This window comes from Ambystoma mexicanum, chromosome 6q, assembly GCF_040938575.1.
Source record: "Ambystoma mexicanum isolate Mex_15411 chromosome 6q, UKY_AmexF1_1, whole genome shotgun sequence".
NCBI classification, from domain to species: domain Eukaryota; kingdom Metazoa; phylum Chordata; class Amphibia; order Caudata; family Ambystomatidae; genus Ambystoma; species Ambystoma mexicanum.
This window is the reverse complement of record NC_090937.1, coordinates 18235456-18262751: the sequence shown is the minus strand read 5'-3', so window position 1 is coordinate 18262751 and position 27296 is coordinate 18235456. Positions and strand designations below refer to the sequence as shown.

Below are 27296 nucleotides of genomic sequence, written 5' to 3'. Positions count from 1 at the left end.
ATAGCATCAAAACCATGTTCGGTAGGAAGGAAATTTCGGTTGCCACGCAAGAACGGCTCCTCGATCTAAAACAAGGAAGCAGAGAATTACTTTGGTACATTACTCAATTCAAACAACTGTCCTCCGAACTGGGCTGGGCAGATGAAGGCCTTCTCACGCTTTTTCAGAGAGGCCTAACGGATGAACTCAAGGATGAGGTCTCTAAGGTCCCTCGTCCCGCTAATTTAGCAGATATGATCACTTTAACCATGCAAATTGATTACCGTATGCATGAACGGATCACCAAAACCTCAAAGTCCTTCAGAACGCTTATACCACAAATAGTAGGCAGGCCCGATGGGCTTATTTCTTTTTGCCCTTTCGGATTGAGTTTATTTACTGGCCTGGCAAACACAATTTGAGAGCGGATGCCTTATCCCGTAAGGATTCTCCAACTTCCTCTTTTTGCTCTGAAAAGATGTTTTCCAATGCTCGATTAGTTGCAGTTTTGACCGATTTCCTTCAAGAAGTACGAACAGCCACCAACCTTAACAGAGCGTTTTGTGAAGGACTTGCAACTACCCATCATTTAACCAAGGAAACCGAATATTATTTTCATGGTACTCAAGTACTGATTCCCATCCCTTCCTTACAACTGGAGGTGTTAAAGATCTGCCATGACTCTCGAGCTGCAGGACATCGGGGTGTCCTCTCCACCTTAGAACTCATCCAACGACATTTCTGGTGGCCATCCATAAAATCTGACGTCCGGGACTACGTTGCAGCCTACAAAATATGTGCTCATGCCAAGATTCCTCGATCACCGCCATTGGGATTATTAGCAAGAATGCCCATTCCAGACCGGCCTTGGCAAATCATTTCTACCGATTTTCTATCGGATCTACCACTATCTGAAAACAAGACTGCGATCATGGTAACTATTGATTACTTCACCAAGTTGGCGCACTTTACTCCTTTACGAAAACTACCCAGTGCACCTTTCATGGCGAAGGACTTCCTCTCTGATATCTTCTCTCGCCATGGTTTGCCAGATACCATAGTATCGGATAGAGGACCCTAGTACACCTCTCTCTTTTGGCAACATGTTTGTCGCATTCTGGGCATCAAACGTGCCCTCTCTTCCGGATACCATCCTCAGACTAACGGTCAAACCGAGCGGTTAAATCAAACCCTCGAAGGATACTTACGATGCTTTATTTCAGAAGCACAGGATAACTGGGTAGAACTGCTTCCATTTGCAGAATTTGCATACAATAATGCCAAGCATTCGGCACTCCAGACCAGCCCTTTTTTTTGTTCCTATGGCTATCATCCGTCCTTTGCTCCGAATGTGTCACCTTCTGATTCTGGCTGCCCGGGTGTTGATTCACTAATTGCTGACATCCATGAAGGACAGAAACTGGCTAAGCAGTCTTTACAGAAGGCTCAGGATCGAGCAAAAAGGAATGCTGATCTGCACCGTCGTGACATTATGGAACTTACCGTCGGTGATTCAGTTTGGTTGGCTTCCAGATTCCTTCCTCGTCATTTGGTTCCATCTAAACTGTCTCCCAGGTACTTTGGACCATTTCAAGTTCTATCAAAGATAGGTTCGGCTGCTGTCAAACTTTCTTTACCGGCTTCCTTGTCTCGGATCCACCCGGTTTTCCACCTGTCTCAGATCAAACCGGTGGTGCGGGATCGCTTTCACCAAAATGGGGGTTCTCTACCGCCTCCGGTGCTCACAGACAGTGGTCCCGAGTTTGAAGTGGCGGCTATCTGCGACTCACGCTTCCGACGTGGTCGGTTGCAGTTTCTGATCGACTGGAAGGGTTATTCACCTGCGGAAAGAACTTGGGAACCGGCTTCTGGGGTTCACGCACCTCGTCTGGTGTGGCGTTTCTTTTTACTTCATCCGGGTAAACCCGGGGCTCCTTCCGGGAGGAGGGGGCATACTGTTACACATCGCCGCAAGTGGTCTTTGTGGGCATGGACCCGCTTGTGCGGCATTCTACTTACGAACAGTTCCAAGATGGATGCCCATGATTCTCCCCATTCTGCTTGTAGCGGTCCAGTTGTTGCATGTTCATTTGACGTACGGCCAACTGCTCACGTGATCCTTTATCCGGAATCGAAGCGGACAGTGCTTCACGTCGCTTCTGCCTTTGGCACTCCGTGAGTTTGCTTCTGAGACCTCCTTCTCACTTCTGCTAGTTAATTCCTCTTGTGCTTGCTGTTCCTTCTAACCCTGTTTTGCATCCCCTATTCAGATTCACCCTGCAGCATTCTCCCGCCTCTTTCTCAGTCTGCCATCTCTGGCAGACCTATTTGATTCCCGTTCTTGCCAGACTTCCATTAGAGTAAGTTCAGATCCGGGAGGGCTCCACCTTCCTTTCGATTAGGATTCTTACTTGCTGCTTTCCTTCCAGAGTCTCCCGAAGCTTCACAACTCCTCCGATCTCCAATACTGAACATTATTCCTCTAACTTCGTTCCTTCGTTGGTTACTTTCTGTTTCCCATTCTCTTCTTTCCCCTTGATCTCTCCTCTAACCTTCTTCTATTTTCTTCCTCTCCCATGTACCTAGAAGAAGCCTCCAGAGTGACATCCCGGTTCTGCCTTCGGAGACGCTTACTCTTCAAACTTCTTCCCGATCCGCACGAGTGGAAGTCGTCCAGGGTTTTCTTCCCTTAGAGGGTTTCCCTGGGAGTCCTGCTCTCTCCCCTGGGTCACTTTACCCTGGGTGGAGGGGCCAGGGCCCTTGCAGGGGAGCCTTCCCAGCTGCATTGGTCCTCCCATTTGAAGCCATCAATCTGTCAAGGTGAGCTGGTTGTAGACATTTGTTGCATAATCTGTGCTACAGCAGCTTTAATTATCTGTATACTACAGAGTGTTAATACACTACCCTCATGAATATATCTTGAACCTCAAATCTTTGGGATTTTTATTTTAGTTTGTGCTACTCCACTCCCCCATTCAAACCCAATGTGTCACGTTTTGTTTCATAGATACATTCTTGCTATTTTCTAAAAAAAAAAAAAATGATCTCTTTTTTTTATTAGTGGCTCAAATTTGTTGTATAACTGTCCAGGTGAAATCTTCCCATCCGTGATTTTTTCGGTAAAATGTTTTACCAGAGAGGCTTGTTTCATTTTATTTTTTATACAACTTCTGTGTTCAAAAATGTGTGTTTTAATTTTACAAATAGTTTTTTCTGTATATCTCAGCCCGCAGGTGCAGATGATCATATACATTACGTGGTCTGAGTTGCATGCAATGAATATGTATTGTGTCCATAGTTTGGAAAGTCCAATACCTATTTTTTGGGGTTTTTTCATCATCTTACAAATATTGCATCTACCTCATGGGTGGTGTCCTTTGATTCGATTCATCCCCATGTTTCACACAAAGTATGTGTTCTGTTTACATTGGATTTAATTGTACTTTTGCCTAGCATGTTGCCCATTTATTGATTCTTTATGTAATCCAAGGTAGGTCTATCAAATTTTCGCTCTGATTTTTTAAACACTTTCCATTGTTTGTTGATGATCCATTTGATTTTTAAGCTGAGGTCACTAAATGTAGATAGACATACCAGATTGTTAGTATTCCTGGTTTTGGGATTGGTTTCTAGAAGTGGCTCTCCATGATTTTTATAGGCTCTTTTCGCTGACATTTTTACTAGACATTCTGGATATCCTCTACTTCTTAATTTCTTTGATAAAGTGTCTGCTTCTTCTTCAAAAGAGGTTTTGGTGCTACTATTTCTTTTTAACTGTAAATACTGGGCAAATGGTACATTATCTTTTAAATGTTTGATATGGTGACTTGTATATTCTAGAAGGGAGTTCTGATCTGTACTCTTGTGAAATGCTTTTATTAGTAGCTTACCATCTTGATGATATACAGTAATATCTAGAAAATCAAGTTTCAGTTTGCTTTCGGTCATATTACATTTTAGACATCGATTTAGAGAATTCATCCATTCAAAAATTCTTTGCCATTGTTTCTGGGCCTTCACATATCACTAGGATGTCATCTATACATCTAATCCGTTCCTTGACCTGGATTTTAAATGTATTAGTATGTATGTAGATGTTGGCTTTTTCAAATTGTTCTTATCTCAGTGTAAAGCTTTCTTGTAAACTGTAAAGCACTTTTAAATTTAAAAAAATTATAATTGTTAAACATATAGGTTAGCTAAACTTGGTGCCATCACTGCCCCCATAGCTGTACCTTCTATCTGTTGATAGAATGTTCTCCTAAACTCAAAATCGTTTTTTTGTTGGTACCAATTCTACACACCATTGTATGAATGAATTAGGTACTGTATGTAAATCAGTTCTATTCCACATGATTTCTTCTATAACCGCAAGTGTGTCTTGTTGAGGAATATTGGTATATAGGGAAATTATGTCTAATCCTATAAGTATGTTTTTGTTTGGATCAAACGTTTTATATCCCAGAATCTTTATTGCTCCTGTAGTATCTTTTACATATAATTTCATATTGGTGATAAATCCTTTAAAATAATGACCCGCAAACTGGCATAGAGGTCCTAAAACCGATTTTATACCTAGTACCGGAGAGCGGGGCATTTCGCTTGCATGGATGATATGTGTAGTTACCGGTTAATGGGAAACCAGAGATGCAGATAAGGAAATTCACATTTAGTGCCATAGTTGTGTCTGTATTTCCAGCACATAGAGCAAAGAACTCAGGAGTCACTGTGTAGTTGTTACTTGCATTATTCTCATTCATCTCTTCTACTGCACCTTCCTTTCCCGCTTTGTAATTTCCCTTTCCTTTCCTTATCTGCAACATAGAGAGAGGACACTACAATTACGTGGATTCACTCACACTCTTGGTGTAAATACCAAATACAGGCTATCACTACATGTTATCTGATCTGACAAGGTAAGTTTGAGGTCAAATTGGAATTTATTCAAAGAATAGAGCAGATCAAATGGTAAATCATTACGCAGGTGGTCTTTTACTGTCCACAATTATACAGTTATTCAGTTGCACTTCCTCTCATCTATTTTCATCTTGTTAAGAATTGAAATGCACAGGGTTTCAATATCAAAAAGGGTTCTTCCAGTCCTGTGTTGAAGTTATGGAGGAGGAGGGCTCCCATCCTATCCCAAGGCAAACTGTTTATCCATAATGTTGTATAATGTTTCCATGAATCACCTAATGATAGCTGTGGTCACGCAGTCAAGGTAAACTCTCAAAAGAGGCATAGGCTGATCATGAATACAGGGTCACACCATATTAATTTAAATAAGGGATGTCACACAGAGATTATTATGAAATAGGTCTATCTCTTTAAAAGATAAGCAAAGATGTTGGTGGAGGTTAAAGGAAATTCAGATGTCAACCAAGTCCTTTGAGTGTTTGACAGTTAATTTCCCAGCATTACAAATGCACTGATATAGACACAACCCTGATTAAATCTCTCAATAAAATCAGTGAAAGAGTTGGACCAGTTTCTGGTGGGCTAATTGTAGTACTGGTTCTGAAGCTAAATGCCAACATTAAAGAGAGTACCTAACCTTGGAGTCACTTGGATGCCTTCTGGAGCAAAAGGAACGTCTGAGCCGGGTTCTATGAAATGTCTTAATTCTAGCAGTCAACGGTCAGGTCCATGCAAGGAGAGAGGTTACCAGCATCCAGCGGTGGTTGCAATGATGAAGAAGAGGCTCTTCAACAAGAAGGATTGATTTGTATCCAGTGTTGTGCAAAAGAAAATAACTACTACTGGGGCTGAGGTATGGTGCAGCATTCGAGTATTTTAATGATGCAACTCTAGCACTTGTGAAGTGCAGATTACATCCACTGGATTCAGTTGAGGCAGGAGGGGGACTGCTTGAAGTCCCGATTTTACCTTCTGGTTTATTTCTTGTTGCTCAGGCTCTGTTGGCTACCCGTGCCACCGTTCTGCAATGCACCCATATCACTGTGTCAGGTCCAATCTGAGACTGGGCAGCAAGACTTTCTTGGAACTAAGGATTCCTTGAGGCTTGAGACTCAGCTGTAACCACCAGGGGATGGGATCACTGATTTGTAGTTGCCTCCGATGGTTAGGGGTCTGGTTTCCATAGTTAAAGAGTAAATATTTGCCATCTGAACGGTTCTGGGAATAGAGCATGGGCCAGTAGAGCTTTCTCAAATGTCTTCTGTGGGTAGGCATCTAAGGGGGTCAAAGCTAGGGGCGTGGGACTGATAGTTTGTGAAGAGATGAGGAGCAGAGAGTTCAAGGTGTAGGGAACAGTGAGATATATTCAGCGATGTGAGTGGGCAAGACAATGGAAGGATTTATAGATTAGCCGCAGAACTTAAAGAGAACCTGATTTTGCATGAAAAGCTATCCATTGTGGTGATGATAGGTAGAGGTGAGGGTTTATGGGTAGGTTGAAAAGGGTCTGTGTCACAAGGTTGAGGACTTTGTTGAGGGTTGAAAAAGAGTCGAGGGGTAAACCCAGAAGTACACGTGCTCACTACTCTGGTTTGCTAAGCACAAGAGTGAAGATAAGGGTTTTATTTCAGTGCTGCATTCATTGTGAACATTTCGTGGCTGCAGTGTTTTTGACCATAATGAACTCATAGGATTTCAGGTCACTGTCAAAGAGAGCCTCAAGATTGCAGGCCATGGGTGGGGAGTTGAGGGGGTCAGGCGTAAGATATGGTAGAGGGGAGAGTGGGATTGGGATCAGAGGCAGGCGGAAAGATGAGGTCCTTTGAAGAGTTACGCATGAGACAGCATAGAGCCATTCAGTGGCTGATGGCAGTTAGGCAGTTGCTTGCAAATTCAGAGATTGCAAGGGTGATATGTGCTGGACATTTTGCTGTAAATCGCTGTCATGTGGCCGCTCTCAAAATATATGCATGCATTTACACTATGTAACACATTTTATCTTAGAGCTGCCCCCTTACCTCTGCAAATCACATTCAACCATCACACTTGTGTACACAACACACACATGCAGAACCAAACACATACATAAACGCACACTTAAACTCACTCACATGTATACACGCGCTCATTCATATTCTTGCACATACCCAGTCACATACACAAAGACACACACCTGGACACACTCATTCAAACTCTTGCACGCACACAGTCATACACACAAGCACACCGTTGCACGCGTAAACTGAATCAAACACTTGCACGTACACAGTTGCACACAAACACATACACAACATAGAATTCAAAGCATACACGCCTACACACACTGATTCAAACTCGTGCATGCACAGTCACACACACAAGCACACCTGTGCATGCGCAAACTCAAACTCTTGCACATACACAGTTACACATAAACACACACACACAGATACTTCCACCTACTCTCTATTCTGGGTATGGCCACAGGATTGAAGATCACAGGAATGTGTTAGTTCAGGTGAGGGAATATAGCATGGTTGCCTTGCAAGCTTAAGGCAACAGAGTGCAGTGTCTGATGGTCGCGCACAATTCACTCACTCCTGCACAGAGTAAATAAATATAAGAATAAAGAGGTTGGAAGAGGGATGTGCCACATACTGTAGGAGCCAATCCCACCCCAACACCGAGGATCCTCTGAGGAGGGACCTGATGTAGTGGGTTTTACTGAGTGGCAGAAGCATTCATCCAATCAGGTTGTACTGACATTTTGTTGTAAGGGTCAGACAAAAACCTGTTTAGTTGAATGCTGTACAGGAAAGAAACTGCCAGCAAAACTACTTTGTATCCTTACACAAATCTGAAAGCCGATACACAAAGGAATACTTTGGCAAAGCTGGCTAATTCTCAGCCAAAACCTAAAATGGCCAAAAGACAATCCACTGTCCACTAGTATATGATTTCCCTTCTGAACTCGACTAAACATCTATGTCAGATTGGCCATCCTTCATTTAAAAACGTGTGTGGCCAGGTGCAGAACAGGCATGCCAATTAATCACTATTGTTTTATTTTGGAACACATTGTGGAGTGAGCAGTGGGCAGACACCAGACTCGGGGCTCTGAACTATATGTTTTGCTAGAATGTGTCCCATCTTGCCTGCCTTGCCATATATATGCGTCATCCAGTAAACCTTTTCTGAAAGTCTACAAGTTCAGGAAAGTTAGAAAGGGACGGGGGGCTTTTTTATCTCTGCCAGCAACAGAACCTTGGCATGATCCCTTAAAGATGTATGTGAAATCTCAAATCACCACATGTTCAAGAGACGATTGAAATTGTGATTTATCGATCTGTCATTGACTGGTGATATATGTAATTTCATTCCACCTTCCTCACTCCGGAGTGCCAGAATACCACGTGTAATGTGTGCAGTGTTTAATAAAATGTAATATATAGCAGAACATTGTTTCCTGTCAAAACTGTTAAGTGTATCAATTTACAGAAATTAGCCTACCAGATAACATGCATGAGCTTGAATGCCTTTTATGATATACGCTTCCTGCACTGCTCCACCAAACACAGGCCACAATGACAGTTCACCGGAAATGCTCTGCATATATAGTTTGTAGCAGTTAGTAACGATAACAGGACCAGCTCATCAAAATATGGCGTGTTACTCCAAGTCGACGCAGTCTACATTTCTGGATCAGTACTTGTAACGTTCACTGTCGTTATACATTGACATAATAATAACAATGTGTTCTTTATATAGTGCTTTTATATTCACATAAATATTGAGTTATTATTATTACCCAGTCATCATTTGTACTCACTTTACTGACCGCGGAAGGATGTGTCAATCTTACCAGGATTTGAAACTGCCACCTGCAGAGCAAGCACAGACCACAGCAACGATCGCTTAACCCACTAAGCTATTTTACTGACTCTGAACATGAATTAATGTCTTAAGGCATACCGAGTATTGCTAGCAAGTTTAGGAAATGCCCTTTCAGTGTACATTTTAGAAGCTTCCTGAATTCAAACAAATGGGAATGAACTGGAAGACACACATGTGATCATATTATAGCAACCCTGTGTACCCAAAATTATTTGCCCATCAGCAGTAGAGCTTCCAAACATCATTGCTTATAATTATCACAGTAGGTAGATCAACTTAAAGTACTTGAAATAAATATTTCTGACGACAAATAGAATGAAATAAATGAATATAACAAAACACATAATCAAGTGTTTGTGATGACATAATTGGCTGTATTTACAGCAGAAGTGTGCACAGACCGCCTGAGGGGTTTTCCACCCAGAATTTCTTTTCGTTCATTATTGGCACCACTTGCCAGAGGTGTTTTCTGGTCTCGGGCATCGTGAAATTGCAAAAATAAGTGCAGTTTTAAAATACACTGTGATGAACATTGATGCTCTGCTTAGTAGTGTAATGATAATGTATGATTAGTTTGGTGAAATCAACACCTCAATACGCCCTGTGCCATTGCTGATCTGATATAATAATGTAACTATATGTTCAGTGTTTTGATAGGAAAATGTATATAACCCTCATACATTTTACTGTAGGGAAATTGCCACAAAAGTTTTAATCAAAGCATGTATCACAAAGGAAAGGATTATTAAACGTGTAACATTCCCTTCACAAAGGCTGCTGTTAAACAGTTTAGTGACACTGCGGTAAGCATGTCATGACTAATCTTATAACCTGCATTGGGGAGCAGGGCCTGCTTCATGCAACCTTATAAACATGGTTAGTTCTGCACAGCTGGGTGAAGCAAGAGTGTAGCATGGCTGTTGGCTGAGAAGGGAGACTACGTCTGCATTGGATTTATACAGGGGTAGGGCGGAAGTTATTATAATTCACAGGAGGAAAGAGGCAGGACTGTCAGCATGATGGAAATGGATGTGATACCATACAAACACACTTTGGTTTCTGTCCTTCAAAAAACAGCCATAGATTTGGATAAGGACATGTCAATTCAAAACCTTATATAGGCACCGAGCCAAAAATGCTGACTGGATGTAAATGGTCAAACATCTCTATCTCTATATGGCCCTCATTACAGTTGTGCTGGTGTCCTGCCAGTAATTCCGATGGGAGACTGGCAAAACTGTATTACAGTTTCCACTGCCTGATATCATGGTATTACCAGGATATTATGGGTGGCAGAGTTGCCAGTAAGTTGCCTTCCCATAGAACTGCATGGATGGGATTGCCAAAATCACCAGCACTGGTAGTACCGGTGCCAGTGATTTGGGCATTTATTTGCGGGGAGGAGCCTAAACTCCTGGCAGGTCAGGCCTGCCGGTAGTTCGCTACCCCCACTGGCAAACTTGTGTTTCCCCGGTCTAGAAAAAATGCTGGTGCCGGAATTAAAGACATTTTTTCCAGCATTTCTTCCGGACCTGGGAAGTTATAATGATCCCCACATGTTTAATATTATTACTCAGCTCCACATAAATCGATGCTTGGATGCCTGTTCAGGCCAGTAAGGGATATATAAGTTACATACAAAACAAAAAGCAAAACATACATTATTAAAGAAGTTGGATTGAAACCTTTGTGTGGGTCAATATGGAATCTGGAAAGCATCCTATGAGTTTGAGACATACAATAACAGCTGGATTATTTAGATAACACTGATACTTCACATACCTCTGTGTCTCTGAGAGCACTCTGTATATGTAAGGCCTGCTATATCTGCAAGTATTGCTAAGAAATTTGTGTACTTGGCCTGCCAAGTGCCACAGTCATCCCTTTTGACTATTCATTATTCAAACAAGTTCCAAAATGAAGCTACAATGTTTCCTTTGAACACTGAAATTGTATGATTCATTAACCAGGACAATCAACATTGTCCAGGCCCTTGAGGACAAGCCCCATAAAATGAAAACATGGACCATCACCATGGTTTTACGCTGAGATTAATTTCTAGAACCCGCAACCCAGATGAGAGTTGAAGAGTCTGGTGGCCATAACATACCTGCTCACAGATGGAATCTTAAGGCTTATATCAAATCCATTCATGACACAATAAAACCTTTTGTGTACTCATACCAACACCACACACCCAAATTGACCTACCTGCCATGATTGACAGACATATTATACCTGCAGCAGCCATGTCAATGAAAGTATCCACTGTTAGAGATATTTGTGGGTGGTATTTGATGTTGGTTGTATTTCTGGTTGGCAGTATTTTTAGTATTTTGTGGTATAGTTGTGAGCCTAGAATATAGGGAACTGCCTGGTGATTGTTTTTATACCGGGGTCACTAACGGTTAAGTGAAGACTGGACTTAGTACACTCTAATTGATGATTGTAGGCCCTTGTGGTATTTTATTTACAATACCACATTATGCCCTTTTGGTGGTATTTCAGAATACATTTATCATGTAAACAGAATATTGTCATTCACACCCATAGCTCCTTCGAAAACCCAGTTCACAACTATCAGTTTAGATTTTATCTTACCACATTTGGCAAAATGATTTACTGCAGATGGTAAGAAAAACTCACCATTCGTTATTCACAATGACCTATGTTAACACCACAGGCCATAACACATAATAATCACACTGAGGCTAATTCAATGTACTAATTTAATTTTTTTATAGAAGATTAGAATTATGCAGAACATTCAAACAGAATAAACAAAACAGTGTTCTCTCAGAGTATTTTACATCTGTGACTCAAAGAGGAAACTTAAACGTACAGAAATGCAACTCATCTGCAGTTACTTTTCCCGTAATTGTTATGCTCACCTGGTATCCACGGGGACGCCACCCAGCCCTGGTTGGATGATTTGCACTCTCGAACCCTCTCCCGGTCCCTTGGTAAGGCCTCTGGTTAAAGATGGGTCTTAATATTGTAAAAGGTGGATTCTTTATCCTGCTCCTTGTGGCAGGGGCGCATAGACGTGGGGGCGGGCAGCGACCAAGTTACTTCACTGGTGCAAGCTCCCCTGTGGGAATCCAGGCCTGCTGCGACTCCGTAGATTTGCTGCTTTACAGCCTTTATATGCAGTTCTTATGTTCCTCTTAGTTCGAATAATAATGTCTTGCTTCTTTTCTTTTAGGTATGGAAAGGTATTTTGGTGTTGTCATGCAGTTTGAAGATGAGCATGGGCCGGTAGGCGAATGCGCGGAGTGCGCGATGCTGCCCGGTGTGTAATGCGCGATGCGCGGCGCTGTTTCGCCTTTTATATTGCTAACCTGTGTCTTTTCTCTCCTTGCAGTTTGCGATGTTCCTCGCCGAGTGCCGTAATATTCCAGCAATGATACTGACCAGCAGATGACTACCCAGGTAAGAATTGTGTGGCTTTCTTCATTCAGCAGGAAACGTGAGTAAACGCTTATTAATGCTGTCTTTCTTTCTCCTCTTTTCAAGTTATGGTATTCCACGATGCATGCAGTGCCGGATGATGGAGTTCGTACCTTCAGGTGAGTGGAACTGAAGTCAGCGATGGATGGAAGACAGGATACTGTTCCAGGTAAGTTTTGTAGTGTTCTTTCTCTCTCTGCAGGTCCTTGGTTCCAAGTAAGCTGGCATCAAAGAACTGGACACGGTGAGCGTTACATTGCCCACAGCAGAATAACGCAAAGCATGTTCTGCTGTTTGGGTGCGATTCAAATAGTCTCAGGTAAAGTAGTGCAGGTAAAATAGTCCCAGGCCTGCCACACCCAAAGTAGTCCAGGTAAAGTAGTCCCAGGCCTGCCACACCCAAAAGACTATACCGCATAGCTAAGTTCCTTGTAACTGAGCTATGTGTGTGCCTCCATGTTGGCTGACCCCCCCAAGTTAAATAATCCCAAGTAAATAGTCCCGTAATGTTGGTCTTCATGATGGTTATGAGCTTTGTGCCAAAGGCACCAGGAGTGACTCCAAGAGAGTCTTGGATGAGATTTTAAGGCTTTTGACCTGGCCCTAACTGGAAGGCTGACTTGCCAGTGAGGGCCATGGGCATGGGTCATGACAGCACTCCCCCCCAAGGCCCCTCTCATGGTGGCACTTCTGCCTGGTGCTGGTTTGGCTGGGTAATTTTGATGGAACTTTTTTTTAATTAAGCGAGGTGCATGGATGTATTCACTAGTTTCCCATGATCTGTCTGAGGGCTGTATCCCTTCCAAACAACTAAGTAGTATAGTTTGGATCTGGTGTATTTTGAGTATAGGATATCCTTTACTTCAAACTCTGGTTCTCCATCAACTAATACTGGTTTTGGTGGTGTTGTAACCCGAGTACCAGGTTGTACCGGTTTCAGGAGTGATTCGTGAAACACAGGATGAATCTGCATAGTGGGTGGTAGGGCTAATTTAACTGCCACTGGATTTATTATGGATTCAATAGAATAAGGTCCCAGATATCCGGGATGAAAGGTCTGAGACCCTTTTATGGGCACATATTTTGATGCTAACCAGACCTTGTCTCCAATTTGATAGTCGGGGGCTTTACTACGATGTTGGTCAGCAAATTTCTTTTGTCTGTTCTTGGCTTGGAGTAAATGTTCTGCTGCTTCTTTGAAGGCCTGGGAAATAGTCGTATCTAGGGTTTTTAATTTTGGCATTTCCAAAGGGGTTGGGAGAACCAATTCTGAAGTACGTGGATGTCTACCATATATAGTGTAGAAAGGGGTTTGTCCAGTGCTGGTGTGTAATGAATTATTGTAGGCATATTCAGCTATCCATAACAAGTCCTTCCAATTTCTTTCCACTTGATATAACATGCAACGTAAGTATTGCTCGAGGGTTTTGTTTGTTCTTTCTGTTTGGCCATCTATTTGAGGATGGTGACTTGTGGATAGTCGAATGTCAATTTGGGCAATTGAACAGCATTTCCTCCAGAAGTTGGATACGAACTGACTACCTCGATCTGAGATGAAGACCGATGGAAAGCCATGTAGCCGTACGATTTCCTCCAGGAATACTTTTGCTAAATTGGATGCATTTGGAAGACCCTTAAAAGGAATAAAGTGTGCCATTTTAGGGAACAAGTCTACAACTACTAAGATGGTGTTGAATCCTTGACTGGGAGGTAGATCTGTAATGAAAACAAGGGACAGTGTGTGCCGTGGTGCGGGAGGAATTTCCAATGGTTGGAGAAGACCAGCTGGTTTCTGTTTTTGGGACTTGTTTTGTGCACACACACCGCAAGATTGGATAAATTGTATGATGTCTTTACGCCATGAGGGCCACCAATAGTTTTGTTTTACTTTAGCTAGAGTTTTGGCAATTCCAGGATGACCTTCAATCAGGGAATCGTGATAACCCGAAATAACCTGCTCTTTTAAATCTTTACTTGGCAAATATAGACGGTTCCTAAAATATGATCACTGGTCTTTAATGGTGTAATTTTCTCCTTGAGTACACCACTCTTGTGAGAAAGTGGGATCCATTAAGAGTTGGCTCTTGTGTTGGAGTTCAGCCTGTGTCAGGACTCCTGGCCGGTAGGTGATCACATATTCATATTCAGCAAAAAAAAGAGCCCACCGCAGTTGACGGGATGATTGAGCCTTTGCTGTTTTTAGGTATTGCAGGTTTCGATGATCAGTTATGACCGTGACAGTATGTCTAGCACCAAGGAGATAGTGTTGCCATGCCTTGAAAGCTGATTTTATAGCCAAGAGTTCTTTGTCTGTGATAGCATAGTTGAGATCGGGAGGTGAGAATGTTCATGACCAGAAGGCCACAGGGTATAACTGGCCAGTTCCTAGGTCCCTTTGTGAGAGAACAGCTCCCATAGCCATGCTAGAGGCATCTGTTTCAACTAAATAAGGGAGGTCGGGCGAGGATGCCGTAGAACTGGAGCAGAAGTAAATTTTTTCTTAAGTTCTTGAAAGGCCTTGTCTGCTTCTTCGGTCCAATGCAATTTTTTATTGTTTTTTCTCAATAGTGATGTAATTGGATAAATCGGCGGTAAAGGTTTGCAAAGCCCAACATACTCTGGATTCCTTTAAATGAAGGTGGTGACAGCCAGTTAAGAATGGCATCTACCTTGTGCCTATCCATTCTGATGCCCTTTGGTGTGAGGATAAAACCGAGGAACTCCACTTCGGTGACATGAAAAGAGCATTTTTCGAGTTTAGCATAAAGTTCATGTTGGTGGAGTTTAGTAAGGACGGAGTGGACATGCCTGACATGGTCTTCTTTTGTAGCAGAATACACTAAGATGTCATCAATGTAAAGCAGGGCGCAAACGTTGATGAACTCTCGCAAAACATCATTCATAAAGTACTGGAATGCAGCGGGAGCGTTGCAAAGTTCAAAAGGCATTACCTAGTATTCATACAAGCCATATTTGGTACAAAAGGCGGTTTTCCATTTGTCTCCTTTCTTCACTGGAACAAGATGGTACGCCCCCTAAGGTCCAGTTTGGTATAGATTCGGGTGTCTTTGACTTGATACAATAATTCGGGATTAAGGGGCAGTGGATAACGTTTTTTTTCTGTGATCTGGTTTAATGCGCGATAGTCGATGCAAGTCCTCAAATCTCCTTCCTTCTTAGGTATGAAGAATAAGGGACTGGCTGCCGGTGATTTAGACAGGCGGATAAATCCATTTGCCAGGTACTGATCAAGATAAGATTTCAAATGGAGGTTTTCTGGTTTAGTAAGTGCATAGATTCGACCACAAGGAATTTGTGCACCAGGTATGAGGTCGATCTGACAATCGTAGGACCTGCGCGGTGGTAGAGTATTTGCTTGTTCTTTCTGGAACACGTCTTGAAAATCTTGGTATTCATTTGGTAGAGTACTAGTCACACCTAGAACAATCGCCGTCGTACTGGGAGTAGCAGATGTACATAAGTCTGTTTTCCCCTTTTCTTGGTAATTACAGGTGCGAGCACAATCATCGGAAAAGGCCAACTTCTTGGCACGCCCATCTATTAGAGGGTTGTGAGGTACCAACCATGGCATCCCTAAGATTAGTCGAAACTAAAGAGCCTTGATGAGATCTAATGCAATAGATTCTCGGTGTCCATCCTGGCACAGTAGGGTTAGTGCTACTGTACATTGGGTTACTGGTCCGGAAGCTATTTCTGTCCTCGTCAACATAGAGCATAAGGGAAGCCCCATCTCTGCTGCCAGATCTTGGTCTACATAATTGCCAACTGCTCCGCTGTCTATGCATGCTTCGACAGCATGCATCTGAGATGGTTGTTGGTGATTGATCAAAATTACTGGTAATGCAAAGTGTGAGGTCTGTGGCTCATCCTTCTCGCTCGACAAGCGGACCTCTACGCTTGCCGGGCTTGGTAGTTTTCTGACTCCTTGTTATTATCTTCCTTCTCTGTGGCTCCAACAGTTCTCCTTGGTGGTTTCACTGGACATTCTTTGAGGAAGTGGCCTGATTTTCCGCAATATAAGCATAATTGCTGTTGCCTTTTCTTGTCTCTTTCAGTTTTAGTTAAAGGGGGCCATAAACCTCCGATTTTCATGGGTTCTACCGTGTTTTCCAATGTACGTGGAACATTATCCTTTGACCGGACATACACAGCTCGAGTTTCTAACCTTATCCGGTCTGCTTTTCGGTCTTGTAATCTGTGATCTAATTGCACCACAAGGTTGATGCATTCTCCACAGTCTTTAGGTGGGTTAACCACTTGAGCAAGGACATCCCTTGGTTCCCCTCATAGACCCCGATGAAATAGTGTGGTCCTTTTTCTCCTCAGGCCACCCAGCTTCAACGACTAGTCTGTTAAATGTTGCTATATATGTAAGAAAGTGTTGACTTCCTTGACGGAGTGACAAAAGTTTGTTGTCTAATGCTTGGCCTTGGGTATGACGAGCAAAGAGTTTTTCCATTTCCATCTGGGAACCCCCAAAGTCATGTAACAACGGGTTATCCTGACTTACCAATGGTACTGACCAATCCGCAGCACTGCCACTCAGATATGACAAGACAAAAGAAACCCGCGCTTGGTCGTTAGAAAAAGCCCCAGGTCTGCAAAGGAAATGAAGACGACACTGGTTCATGAATGTTGCGTACTTCTTGGGGTCCCCTGTAAATCGTTCAGGTGGAGCTAAAGGAACTGCCCCAGGAAGGGTTATTTGTACTGTATTGGTGGAAGAAGTTGGTACAGGTGCTGGCGGAATGTTACAAGGCAATGGGGTCTGTCCTGCTTGTGATTGGAGCAATTGTCTACTTATTTCATCGGTACCTTCCTTAGTAACAATCAAATCCCTCCTAAGAGTGTTGGTTTCTTGCCTGGCTGAATGTACTTCAGTGCGTAATTGTCCCAACAACTGAACTGACTGGTCAGTCTCTGAAGTCTCCATGACACCCAGGTGGATTATATTATTGAGGTTTTGCGTTCTGTTACGCTCACCTGGTATCCACAGGGATGCCACCCAGCCCTGGTTGGATGATTTGCACTCTCAAACCCTCTCCCAGTCCCTTGGTAAGGCCTCTGGTTAAAGATGGTTCTTAATATTGTAAAAGGTGGATTCTCCGTCCTGCTCCTCGTGGCAGGGGCGCGTAGATGTGGGGGCGAGCAGCGACCAAGTTACTTCACTGGGGCAAGCCCCCCTCTGGGAATCCAGGCCTGCTGCGACTCCGTAGGTTTGCTGCCTTGCAGTCTTTATATGCAGTTCTTATGTTCCTCTTAGTTCGTATAATTATGTCTTGCTTCTTTACTTTTAGGTATGGAAAGGTTTTTTGGTTTTGTCATGCAGTTTGAAGATGAGCATGGGCCGGTAGGCGAAAGCGCGGTGTGCGCGATGCTGTCCGGTGAGTAATGCGCGATGCACAGCGCTGTTTCGCCTTTTATATTGCTAACCTGTGTCTTTTCTCTCCTTGCAGGTTGCGATGTTCCTCGCCGAGCGCTGTAATGTTCCAGCAATGATACTGACCAGGAGATGACTACAAAAGTAAGAATTATGTGGCTTTCTTCATTCAGTAGGAAACGTGAGTAAATGCTTACTAATGCTGTCTTTCTTTCTCCTCTTTTCAGGTTATGGTATTCCAGGATGCATGCGGTGCCGGATGATGGAGTTCGTACCTTCAGGTGAGTGGAACTGAAGTCAGCGATGGATGGAAGACAGGATACTGTTCCAGGTAAGTTTTGTAGTGTTCTTTCTCTCTCTGCAGGTCTTTGGTTTCAGGTAAGCTGGCATCAAAGAACTGGACCCGGTGAGCGTTACGCTGCCCGCAGCAGAATAATGCAAAGCATGTTCTGCTGTTTGGGTTCGGTTTAAATAGTCTCAGGTAAAGTAGTCCAGGTGAAATAGTCCCAGGCCTGCCACACCCAAAAGACTAGACCGGATAGCTCAGTTCCCTGTAACTGAGCTATGTGTGTGCCTCCATGTTGGCTGAACCCCCCCAAGTTAAATAGTCCCAAGTAAATAGTCCCATTCTAATGTTGGTCTTCATGATGGCGATGAGCCTTGCGCCAAAGGTGCCAGGACTGACTCCAAGAGAGTCTTGGATAAGGTTTTAAGGCCTTTTACCTGGCCCTAACTGGAAGGCTGACTTGCCAGTGAGGGACAGGGGCAAGGGTCATGACAGCAATATGTGCTTTGAATTTCTTAATGAAAACTTCCCTCGATGTAGCTGGCTTTTCGCATAACCAGCTATAAATCCTCTCTTTTTTGATAAGTCCTGTTAAAACTGACCTTGACACTCGCAACTAAATTCATCAGAATATAAGCTTGTTTCACCTGTGTTTTATTGCATGAATGGAGAATCATGAATACAGCTGTCTATGTTTAAAATGCACAGAGCAGCACCTAAAAAAAGGAATTACCCACGTATGACAATTTATAACAATATTCGCCACCCTACACTACCTGATAACAAATCATTCACTCCCTCACACCTCAATTAACTGAACTCACGAAGAATAATACTTGATCGTGCATGTGTTCTGGACTGCGAATTACCCCAGTCTAATTGCCCTACAGAAGAATTATTTAACTGGTTCACTCCCTCTGTGCTTGGAAAGAGCCCACAAAGTTTTCTGCCAGCCTCTCCGCTCGAGACTGCAAACTCTTCTGAGACAACTGCCAGCATAGCAGCCCGAGAGAGAGAGAGAGAGAGAGAGAGAGAGACAGTCCTCCTGCGCTGTGCTTCTTAAACCCTCTGAACTAAGACTGCCCATAATGTAGATCTTGGTTACATAAAATATAGAAATGCCTGCCTCGTCCAGTGACATCATTCCAGCAGAACCACCTCCCTTTGCCAATCAACCAACTCTCTGGAAAATTCTGAGCATGTGACTAACCTGCCTGCTTAAAGCGGCAGAAACCGATGCAAAAGTTACATTTCCCTGCTCTGTTCTTGCCTGTTCTACAATACGAACAATGGAACCAGTTTTCAGATGGCCTGCAAAACCATTTCTTCCACAGTTATTTGCTTGCATTTTAAATCAACTCTGCACAATATAAATATCATATCATATCATATCATATCATAATTTGCACTGAAGTTTATACACAAAATCATGGACTGATTTGCCCTGAATTGAATAGAAATGCCTCTAATAGTGAACTGAAACTATTTGCCCTGCCTAAGAAAGTATTTGTGTTTAATTCTTATAACTTGTGTCTTTTATTCCCATTTAAAGTTACTGAAGTGCCATTTTGCTCCCACTTCTGGGGAGGCTAACTTGTTCAGAAATGTATTGGTTTGGTACTGGAGTGTATTATAGTGTGATATTGAGCTGTTTATTGCTAGTGGAATATTTTCTAAATGACGGTGTAAATAAATTAATATTGTTTGACCAAGAAACCTTGAGTAAGTGTTTGTTTGAACCACTGTGATTGTAAGTCCTTTGTGCAACACCTTGTACTGCTCACAATCCTCTTGAGATAAGCCTGGATGCTCAGCCCTGCTACCACAAAACTGTGTAGTACAGACTTATACCAAAGGTGAGATTGGGTTTACACCTGTAGTCCTAATTGTGTGTAGTGTTCCCAAAGGGTACTGCATGTAATTCTGCCTAACACCATCCATGCTTGTATGATGCTGAAGACATGGTTGATGAGTGTAGAGGCAGTATCGTGGGTTGCCGGACAGTTGGAGGAGGACCCGAGTGTCATCAGCAAAATTGGTGTAGGGTATGTTGAGACTGTCGAGTTTGTCAAAGAGTATTTTGATATACATGTTGTAGATGGTGGGGGAGAGGCAAGAGCCATGTGGGGCACCATAAGACACAGGTATGGGGTCAGCTGACTCGAGGCCTGTAAAGACTCTGGTGGTTCGGCCGGAAAGAAAGGATTGGATCCAGAGGGTAGCTTCTGGGGTGAGGTGGAAAGTGGTGGTGGTGAGGTGTTTACAGAGGATTTCGTGATTGACTAGGTCGAAGGCTGCTGAGAGGTCAAACAGAAGAAGAATAGCAAGCTCACGGTTGTCCCTGATGAGGTCAAGCTGGATCTTGAAGTCAAGGCGGGCAGTGTCAGTACTGTATCTAGATCTAAAGCCAGATTGGTGGGTGCCCAGTAACTTGTGACTTTCGAGGTGTAGTTGCAGTTCCAGGTATGCTGTGTGGTCAAGGACTTTGAGTACGTAGAAGACTGTGGTGATGGGGTGATAGTTAGTGGGGACGGAGGGGTCTAAAGTGGGTTTTTTCAGGGGGTCAGTGACCCAAGCTTCTTTGATAGCGGAAGCAATTGAGCTGGTCTTGAAGGTGGCTATAATAGGGGAAAGGGGTTCAGCACACATTTTCACAATATGGGCTGGGCAAGTATCACCAGCACAATTTGATGCTTTCAGGTGCTGGATGGTAATACATACTTCTGATGGGGAGACATTGGAGAAGTGGAATGGAGGGGTTGGGGTTTCAGTGGTGGGGGTCCTAACCAGGGGGAAGGGAGGTGGAAGGAGTGTTTTTTTGTTGATAGCTTTGTCCCTTGTGTTTTGGTGTCAACGGCGGATTGTATGAGTGTGCACAAAGCTTTGTCTTTGGGCAGGTTGTCAAGGGGGGTGCTGGGATTCAAGCTCTGTAAGGATTCTGAAGAGTTCTTTGGTATTGGAGCTAGCGTTGGAGAGCCTAGTATTGAAGATGTTTGCTTTAGTGTGGAGCTTGTTTGTCTAGTGTTTTGAGCAGTACTGAGTTGTAAGATGCGAGAATGGCTTCTGGTGTGATGTTGTCAGGGGGTGGGATGAGGGAACCTCCGATGGAGGGGGCTAAAAGCTTGACAGTAAGCTTGTGGTTTTGTCTGATGGTGATGCGAAGATGTTCGCTGATGCTAGGGATGTTTTTAGTGAAGGTGGTGAAGGTGAAAGTGATTAGTGAGTGATTTGACGAGGGAAAGGGGAGAGTGGGGGATACTTGGAGTGGAATGTTGCAAGGTAGTATTCAGTCAAGAGTTCTACCTTTTTCATGGGTGAGGACTAACTGGGAGAGGTTCATCTCAACATCCAAGGTAGCAGTGAGGGTGGATGCTTTAAGGTCGGAGGGGTTGTTAAAACCTAACTTGAAGTTGCCTAGGAGGATCAGTTTGGTTTTCGACTTGAGGAAGGGGGTGATGAGGAGGGGAATGTCGGATTCTGGGGTGCCAGAATGGGAGGGTTGACGGTAAAGAAGTAGGTTTATGGTAGTTTGGGGGGAGGATTGGAGTTTAGCCAGAAGAATTTCATAGCCTGGTGGATGTTGGAGAGGTGATTCTCTCAGGTGGAGAGTTGATTTATGATATGATAGCAACGCCGCCTCCTAGGTTGTCTTGCCAGTCAGCTCTAAGGATGGAGTAGCCAGTGGGTACTGCAAGGGATAGGAGGGGTCCGGAAGCATCATGTAGCCAGGTTTCAGTTATCGCTAAAAGGTCAAGATTTTGTTCGATTAGGAGGTCGTGGATGTCGGAGTCATGGGTGCAAATCGAGCGGGCATTAACGAGAGCACAGGTGAAGGTTTTAGGAACGGAGGGTGGCTGTGGAGGTGGTGTAGAGGGTGAGGCAACAATAGGGTTGTGGGGAGTTGATGAGGGGGGTTAGGGGCAGCTGGCAAATTGGAGTGGTGTTTTTGTGGGGGGATGAATGTTTTCTGGAGCGGAGACAGTGTGTACGGGCAAGACCAGTGCAGGGAGTGGTAGAGTCATGTGATGAGGAAGAGGCGGCTGAGAGTGTGATTTCTAAATGGTGGTGTGTATACAGCTTGGGGCTGGTGTTGCTTACTGGAATGCATGAGAGATTGGCAGACTTAGTGATTGTAAAAGGATTAGTGTGTTGTCTCAGTCATGTGTTTCTGATCTGGAGACTGCTGGGGGAGGTGGGTGCTAGTAAGTGTTCAATGTGAAGGTGGTGAGGGTCTGTGGGTGATGTGTATAGGTTGCAGGGGGGCGCATGGGGGTTGCATGTGCAGTGTTCTGGGGTGGGAGAAGTGCTTGGTGGATGTGTGGATGGGCTGTGGGAAGGTGTGGAAGATGTGTAATGAGAGCTCTATAAGAGTAAAAACATTGAGTATGTGCAAATTCGGTGTTGTTACTGATGTGGGGTGTGTGTAGTGGTGTGATGGAGTCCTTTTGTGTTAAAGGCATGAGGGATGGTTTTGGTTGGATTTTCGAGGATGAAGTGGTAGAGAGGGGACGAGATGTCGGATGCACATGTGCGCGCGTGAATTGGAGTGGAGCAGCGGGAGGGTTTTGGTGGGCATGTGGTGGGCAATATGAGTTGCTGAGATCAGGCACGGAGTGCCAGGGAGGAGGGATGAACAAGGCATAGTATAATGTAATGGGACAGAGGAGGGGCATGGTTGCAGTAGGCTCCATGGCGGTGGGGCGTTTGTGATGGCTGGGCGCCCTAGTGGGAGGAGCTGCGCAAAGGTTACCTGGTGTGCGGTGGTGCGCAGGGCTGTGGGGATCAATCGTGCATGAAGAGGTTATGCATCCTATGGCTGAATATGGTGGAGCGTGAGCGAGTGGGATTTCATTTCAATGTTGAAACTGCTTTTGCAACAGATCGCGCTTAGCGATAATGGGTGCAGTGAGCTCCTTAGTTAGAGCGTTGCATCTTGGGAGCGGAGCATTTTTCTGAATATTGAGGGAAACTGGTGCTGCGACCTTCTCCGCACACGCATGGACTGTATCCAGAAGTTGGGCCTCCCTTTGTTTCCTCAGCATCAGGAAATCCCTGCAGTAGGGAATGCTATGCTCTAGAGGTGTTCGCAATAAAATAAAATGTTTGACAAATACAGTGCCTAATGATGATAATGCCATAGAAGATTCATCAACTAACATGTCTGTAATTTGCAACAGGTGGTCCTGCGGATGGGAAGCTTGTGCCAGGAGATCAGATTCTCAAGATACACAATCAAGATGTGGAAGACTTGTCTGTTGAACAAGTGGTGGATCTCATCGGGTAATCTCCTGGATTTCTTTATTTGAACAGTAATAATGCTCTGACATGGTTACACTATTCAATCATCCACGAAATTCAATTGTACATGTTAAATGCTCAAAAATAACCTTGGTCTTCATAGATCAGTGATAACATTTGGACTCTAAATCGATAGGAAAGGGACAACAAATCTTCATTATATTTCTGCTCATCTCCGATAGTGGCATTGGTATTATCAATACCAGTAATATCATTGAGGTTTATCGGCCACATTGCCCCAATATTACATCTCACCTTCAGAAAACTAGCTATGCAGGAATGGGAGCTTTTTATAGAATTCCGTGTGGTGATTTAAAAAGAATGACTCGTTCTTTGTGGAATTTTGGGTCCTTTTATGTGTAAGCAAGGTGTCTTTTTCCAATAAGATGGTGTGGCTGTTTTGGTCTCAAAATATCTTTACCTTGCTTTAAAATGTACTTCAAAAATGCTTAGAGAGCCCCATCCATTAATCCCGGAGTTTCTCGACAGTTTGGCGGTCGTTTATGGAAGTTATTTTGAATTGATTCATTGGTCACAGTGTAGCTGACAATTTAGAAACGAATTTTATATTCACACCTTATTCTTTCACATTTTACAGGGATCACGTGTACTGCCCACGTGAGGACCCTCACAATATCAACATATTTGGTGCATTTTTCGTATGTTATTCATATTTTATTTTCTGTGGAATTCAATTGTGTAACCTTTTACCAAGACGGAAGCCACAAATTAATGGTGAGTCTTAGAGCTTGCCCCTCGTTGTAGTATCGCATGAGGCAATTACCGTTACTCAGGGACTCGAGCAAGTTATAACGTTACCCTGCTGCCGCAGCAACGCTTGCAGATTTCCAGAAATAGCAAAGGCATGAAAATCGGCATGTTCACTTAGGACTCCCAGAAACACCAATACATCGAATTCCCATGCCAGGTTTGCGAATGTAAATGGATGTGGTACAGTAGTGTTGCATACATGTACTGTATGCACAGTAGGGTCAGTAGTGAGGTATTACCCAAATTGTTCGTTTACAATTGTTCGAATTAACAATTGACCGAATTTAAAGGGTCACAATTGACCTTTTCACAATTGACCGTATATATATATATATATATATATATATATATATATATATATATATATATATATATATAGGGGTTTTGGGGGGTTTGGCATTGGGCGGGGGTTGTGGGGGGTTTCCCCCCACATATATGTTACAATTGACCTTCACAATTCGGTCAATTGTGAAAAGGTCAATTGTAATTCGAACAGTTGTAAAACGAACAATTCGTATACAACCCAGTAGTGAACCTTCCGTGCAATGCTTTGAACAGGGGTCAGAAGTTGGGCACCTGCAATGCCCAGTTCTTTGCACCCTGTAGGAGTCCCCTGTAGATGTTTAACTCTGACGTTAACCAGTTTAATTGTAATAGAACAAATGACATACACATTCAGAAAAGGTCTGTGCCCGGGAAAAAACAGCCACAAAATGACAGAAGAAGGGGCTATATTTTGCAGTAATTATCCCACGTGTCTCCTACCTTGAAATATTTAGTGTGGCAAAGTGGAAAGGCGAAATCTACTGGATTTTCAGCCACCATAATGGTGTCATGCTGAATAGCAAGCAGCCAGGACATACAGCTCTTACAAAGCCACCTGTTGTGCTACTGGGAAGAATGGAAATCGATCTTGAAGATCCAGATGTTTTGAGAAGAAGGTTGAAGCAGAACAACATTAAATCATTTGATTTGGGAGGGGGTAACTTCTGCACAGGTGCACTCAGCTTTTTAAGGGGCTGCTCAATAGCACAACGCCAAGTGGGACGAAAAGACATAGACCGCAAGAAAGATTCTTGCCAACATTATTTTACAACAGAATTAATGTATATAATAGGTGACTTATAAAATAACAATTTCCAACCCCCATCCCATTCCCCATGCCCACTATCCCTTGCATCCAGCCTAGCAAGAATATAGAGGTATTCATAGGGTTGGCGGTTGGGTTGCAGGTGGCAATTCAATGGGCCTCTTCTTCTTGGGCCATTGGCCCTCGGAATACCAGAAAAGGGGAAGTGGTTGTTGGATGGACCCCTCCTTGTCCTTCGTCTACCACAACCAAAACATTGATAACCAAATAACAGGGAGGTTTATTCCTTGGTTTCGACACATGTAAACCAAAATCAAGTTCTCATCTTTAAGTTCCAACAAAAAGAAGCAAAAGAAGGTTCCTGTGATTACAATAGTCTGAACTATCAAGACTCCACCCTGTAAATCTTTGGTGGGATTTTCGGTCACATGCAGTATGGGATATGTTAGTGTCCCATGCATTTCTCACCAGGTGTCCGATAGTCGTGGTTATCCTTCATCTTTTTCGAAGGGGTCCTGTTTCAGCAGTCATCTGTTGCCATATCTGGTCAACCACTAAGAAGAGACTGAAGGTCACCAAGCTTAAGTCCAGTGGTCTTTGGCTTGTTAGTTAGACTCAAAGTCATCAAGCCTAGGCCCTTGGGTTTCCTGATTGACTTTAGCTGGTTAGTTGTGCTGGAGGTCACCAAGCTTAGTTTCATATGCTTCCCGGTGGGCTATGGCAGATTAGCCAGACTGGCGCGAGGTGCTTCTAGCTAGGATACAGGAGGTCTCTTACTGACACCCAACACCCCCTTCTGGCTATCCATCTCATGCTTCTGCAATGATCTTGGTGCTTGAAGACCCTCCTCGTTTCTCCTATTTACTTTGATACAATACCGGGTCCCACACTGAACTCCTGTTATCTCTTTGCCACCTTGCCACATGCTTGTACCTCCTACAAGTATCCCATTGATCCACCAGACATACAGCCTGTGGTACCACCCCTCTCTGTCTCATTCCTCATAGACTATTACTCCTCTCCACTTGTTCCATTAGTATCTCTACCACTGATTCCTCTGGGTCTGGCAGCACCTTCCTCTCTTGATGGTCCACTTCTTCTTCCTTCTTATCTATTACTACCTCATACTTATCTCTTGCCTCTCCTCTCCCTCAGCTTCTTCCATACCAGCATCCTCTTCTCAGCTTCCATTCCCTCCACAATGCTCCTTCTCCAAACTATGCTCCCTCCTGACTACTATACCTTTCTGCCAAATTTCCTCCATGTTTCTGGGGCCTGTTCCGGGGTTCTTGAACCTCACATCTATGACCATTCTCAGGTGTGTGGGAATATAAGCTAACAAATGTGATTGATTTGTTTGAACTCTCAGTTGATCTCTGACTGTGATATCATAGCCTCCCGTTCCCCTCCTAGATCTGTGGGTCGAATCGATATTTGAGGATGGCGCTGTCTTGGATTCAATGTTCATGCTTGCTCGCTGTCAGTCAGGGGTGGACTGGCAAGAGGGCAAAGGGGTGATTGCCGCCCAAGCTCACTGGTCTGTTGCCCTATGGGCCAGAGCTCCGAAATATAACAATATTTGAAAAAGACAAACTCCTTTAGAATCTAGCCTCACACAAAGGTACAGGAGTGCTGCAAAGCCTGCTCTGATTCTTTGTAAGTGGGGCGAGGCATTTGTCTTGATTTCCGGAATGTTGTGGATGTACCTGGTAAGCCCCCACACCTGAGCATCCACAGTGAGTGAGATGCGTCTACGCTACAGGGGCATGTTCATACCAACCAGTGGCGATGTATGCATTTAAATAACAGATTTTGTGGCACTGGATGGTAATGTTAGCACCACTGCTCCCCACACACCATTTGTCTTTTACAATCCACAGCAGCTTATCACGACTCCTACTTGCCAAGGAAGTAAATGTCCATATCTTATTAGAGTTTGTCGTCGGTTTGATTCTGTATGAATGCTTCCCTTATGTGCTAGAGAATTTCTTGATCACCAGTGTGTTCATACAAAGAGTTTAGAAGCACCCTCATTAGCACCCATGGATGTTACTTATATAATGGTTATAGACATGGCTGTTGGACTGTTTGTGGTACTTACATTTGGACACAGTTGAAAAACATCCATAGAAAGATGTGATATGGAGGTATTAATTTTGAGAAGACTTCAAACTAAGGGGGTCATTCAGAGTTGGGTGGATTTTTTATTACCACTGAAGAATGTTACCAGC

The 27296-nt window shown here is 43.6% G+C and overlaps 1 protein-coding gene across 2 annotated transcripts in view; it reads left to right on the top strand.

The window, feature by feature from the left end:
• Nucleotides 1–27296, top strand: part of FRMPD1 (FERM and PDZ domain containing 1) — a 1388071-nt gene that overhangs the window by 585995 nt on the left and 774780 nt on the right. For both annotated transcript variants that reach the window (XM_069630382.1, XM_069630381.1), the window contains exon 4: nucleotides 23084–23186. In XM_069630382.1, the coding sequence (XP_069486483.1) occupies nucleotides 23084–23186 (103 nt within the window). The remainder of the gene's footprint in view (nucleotides 1–23083; nucleotides 23187–27296) is intronic.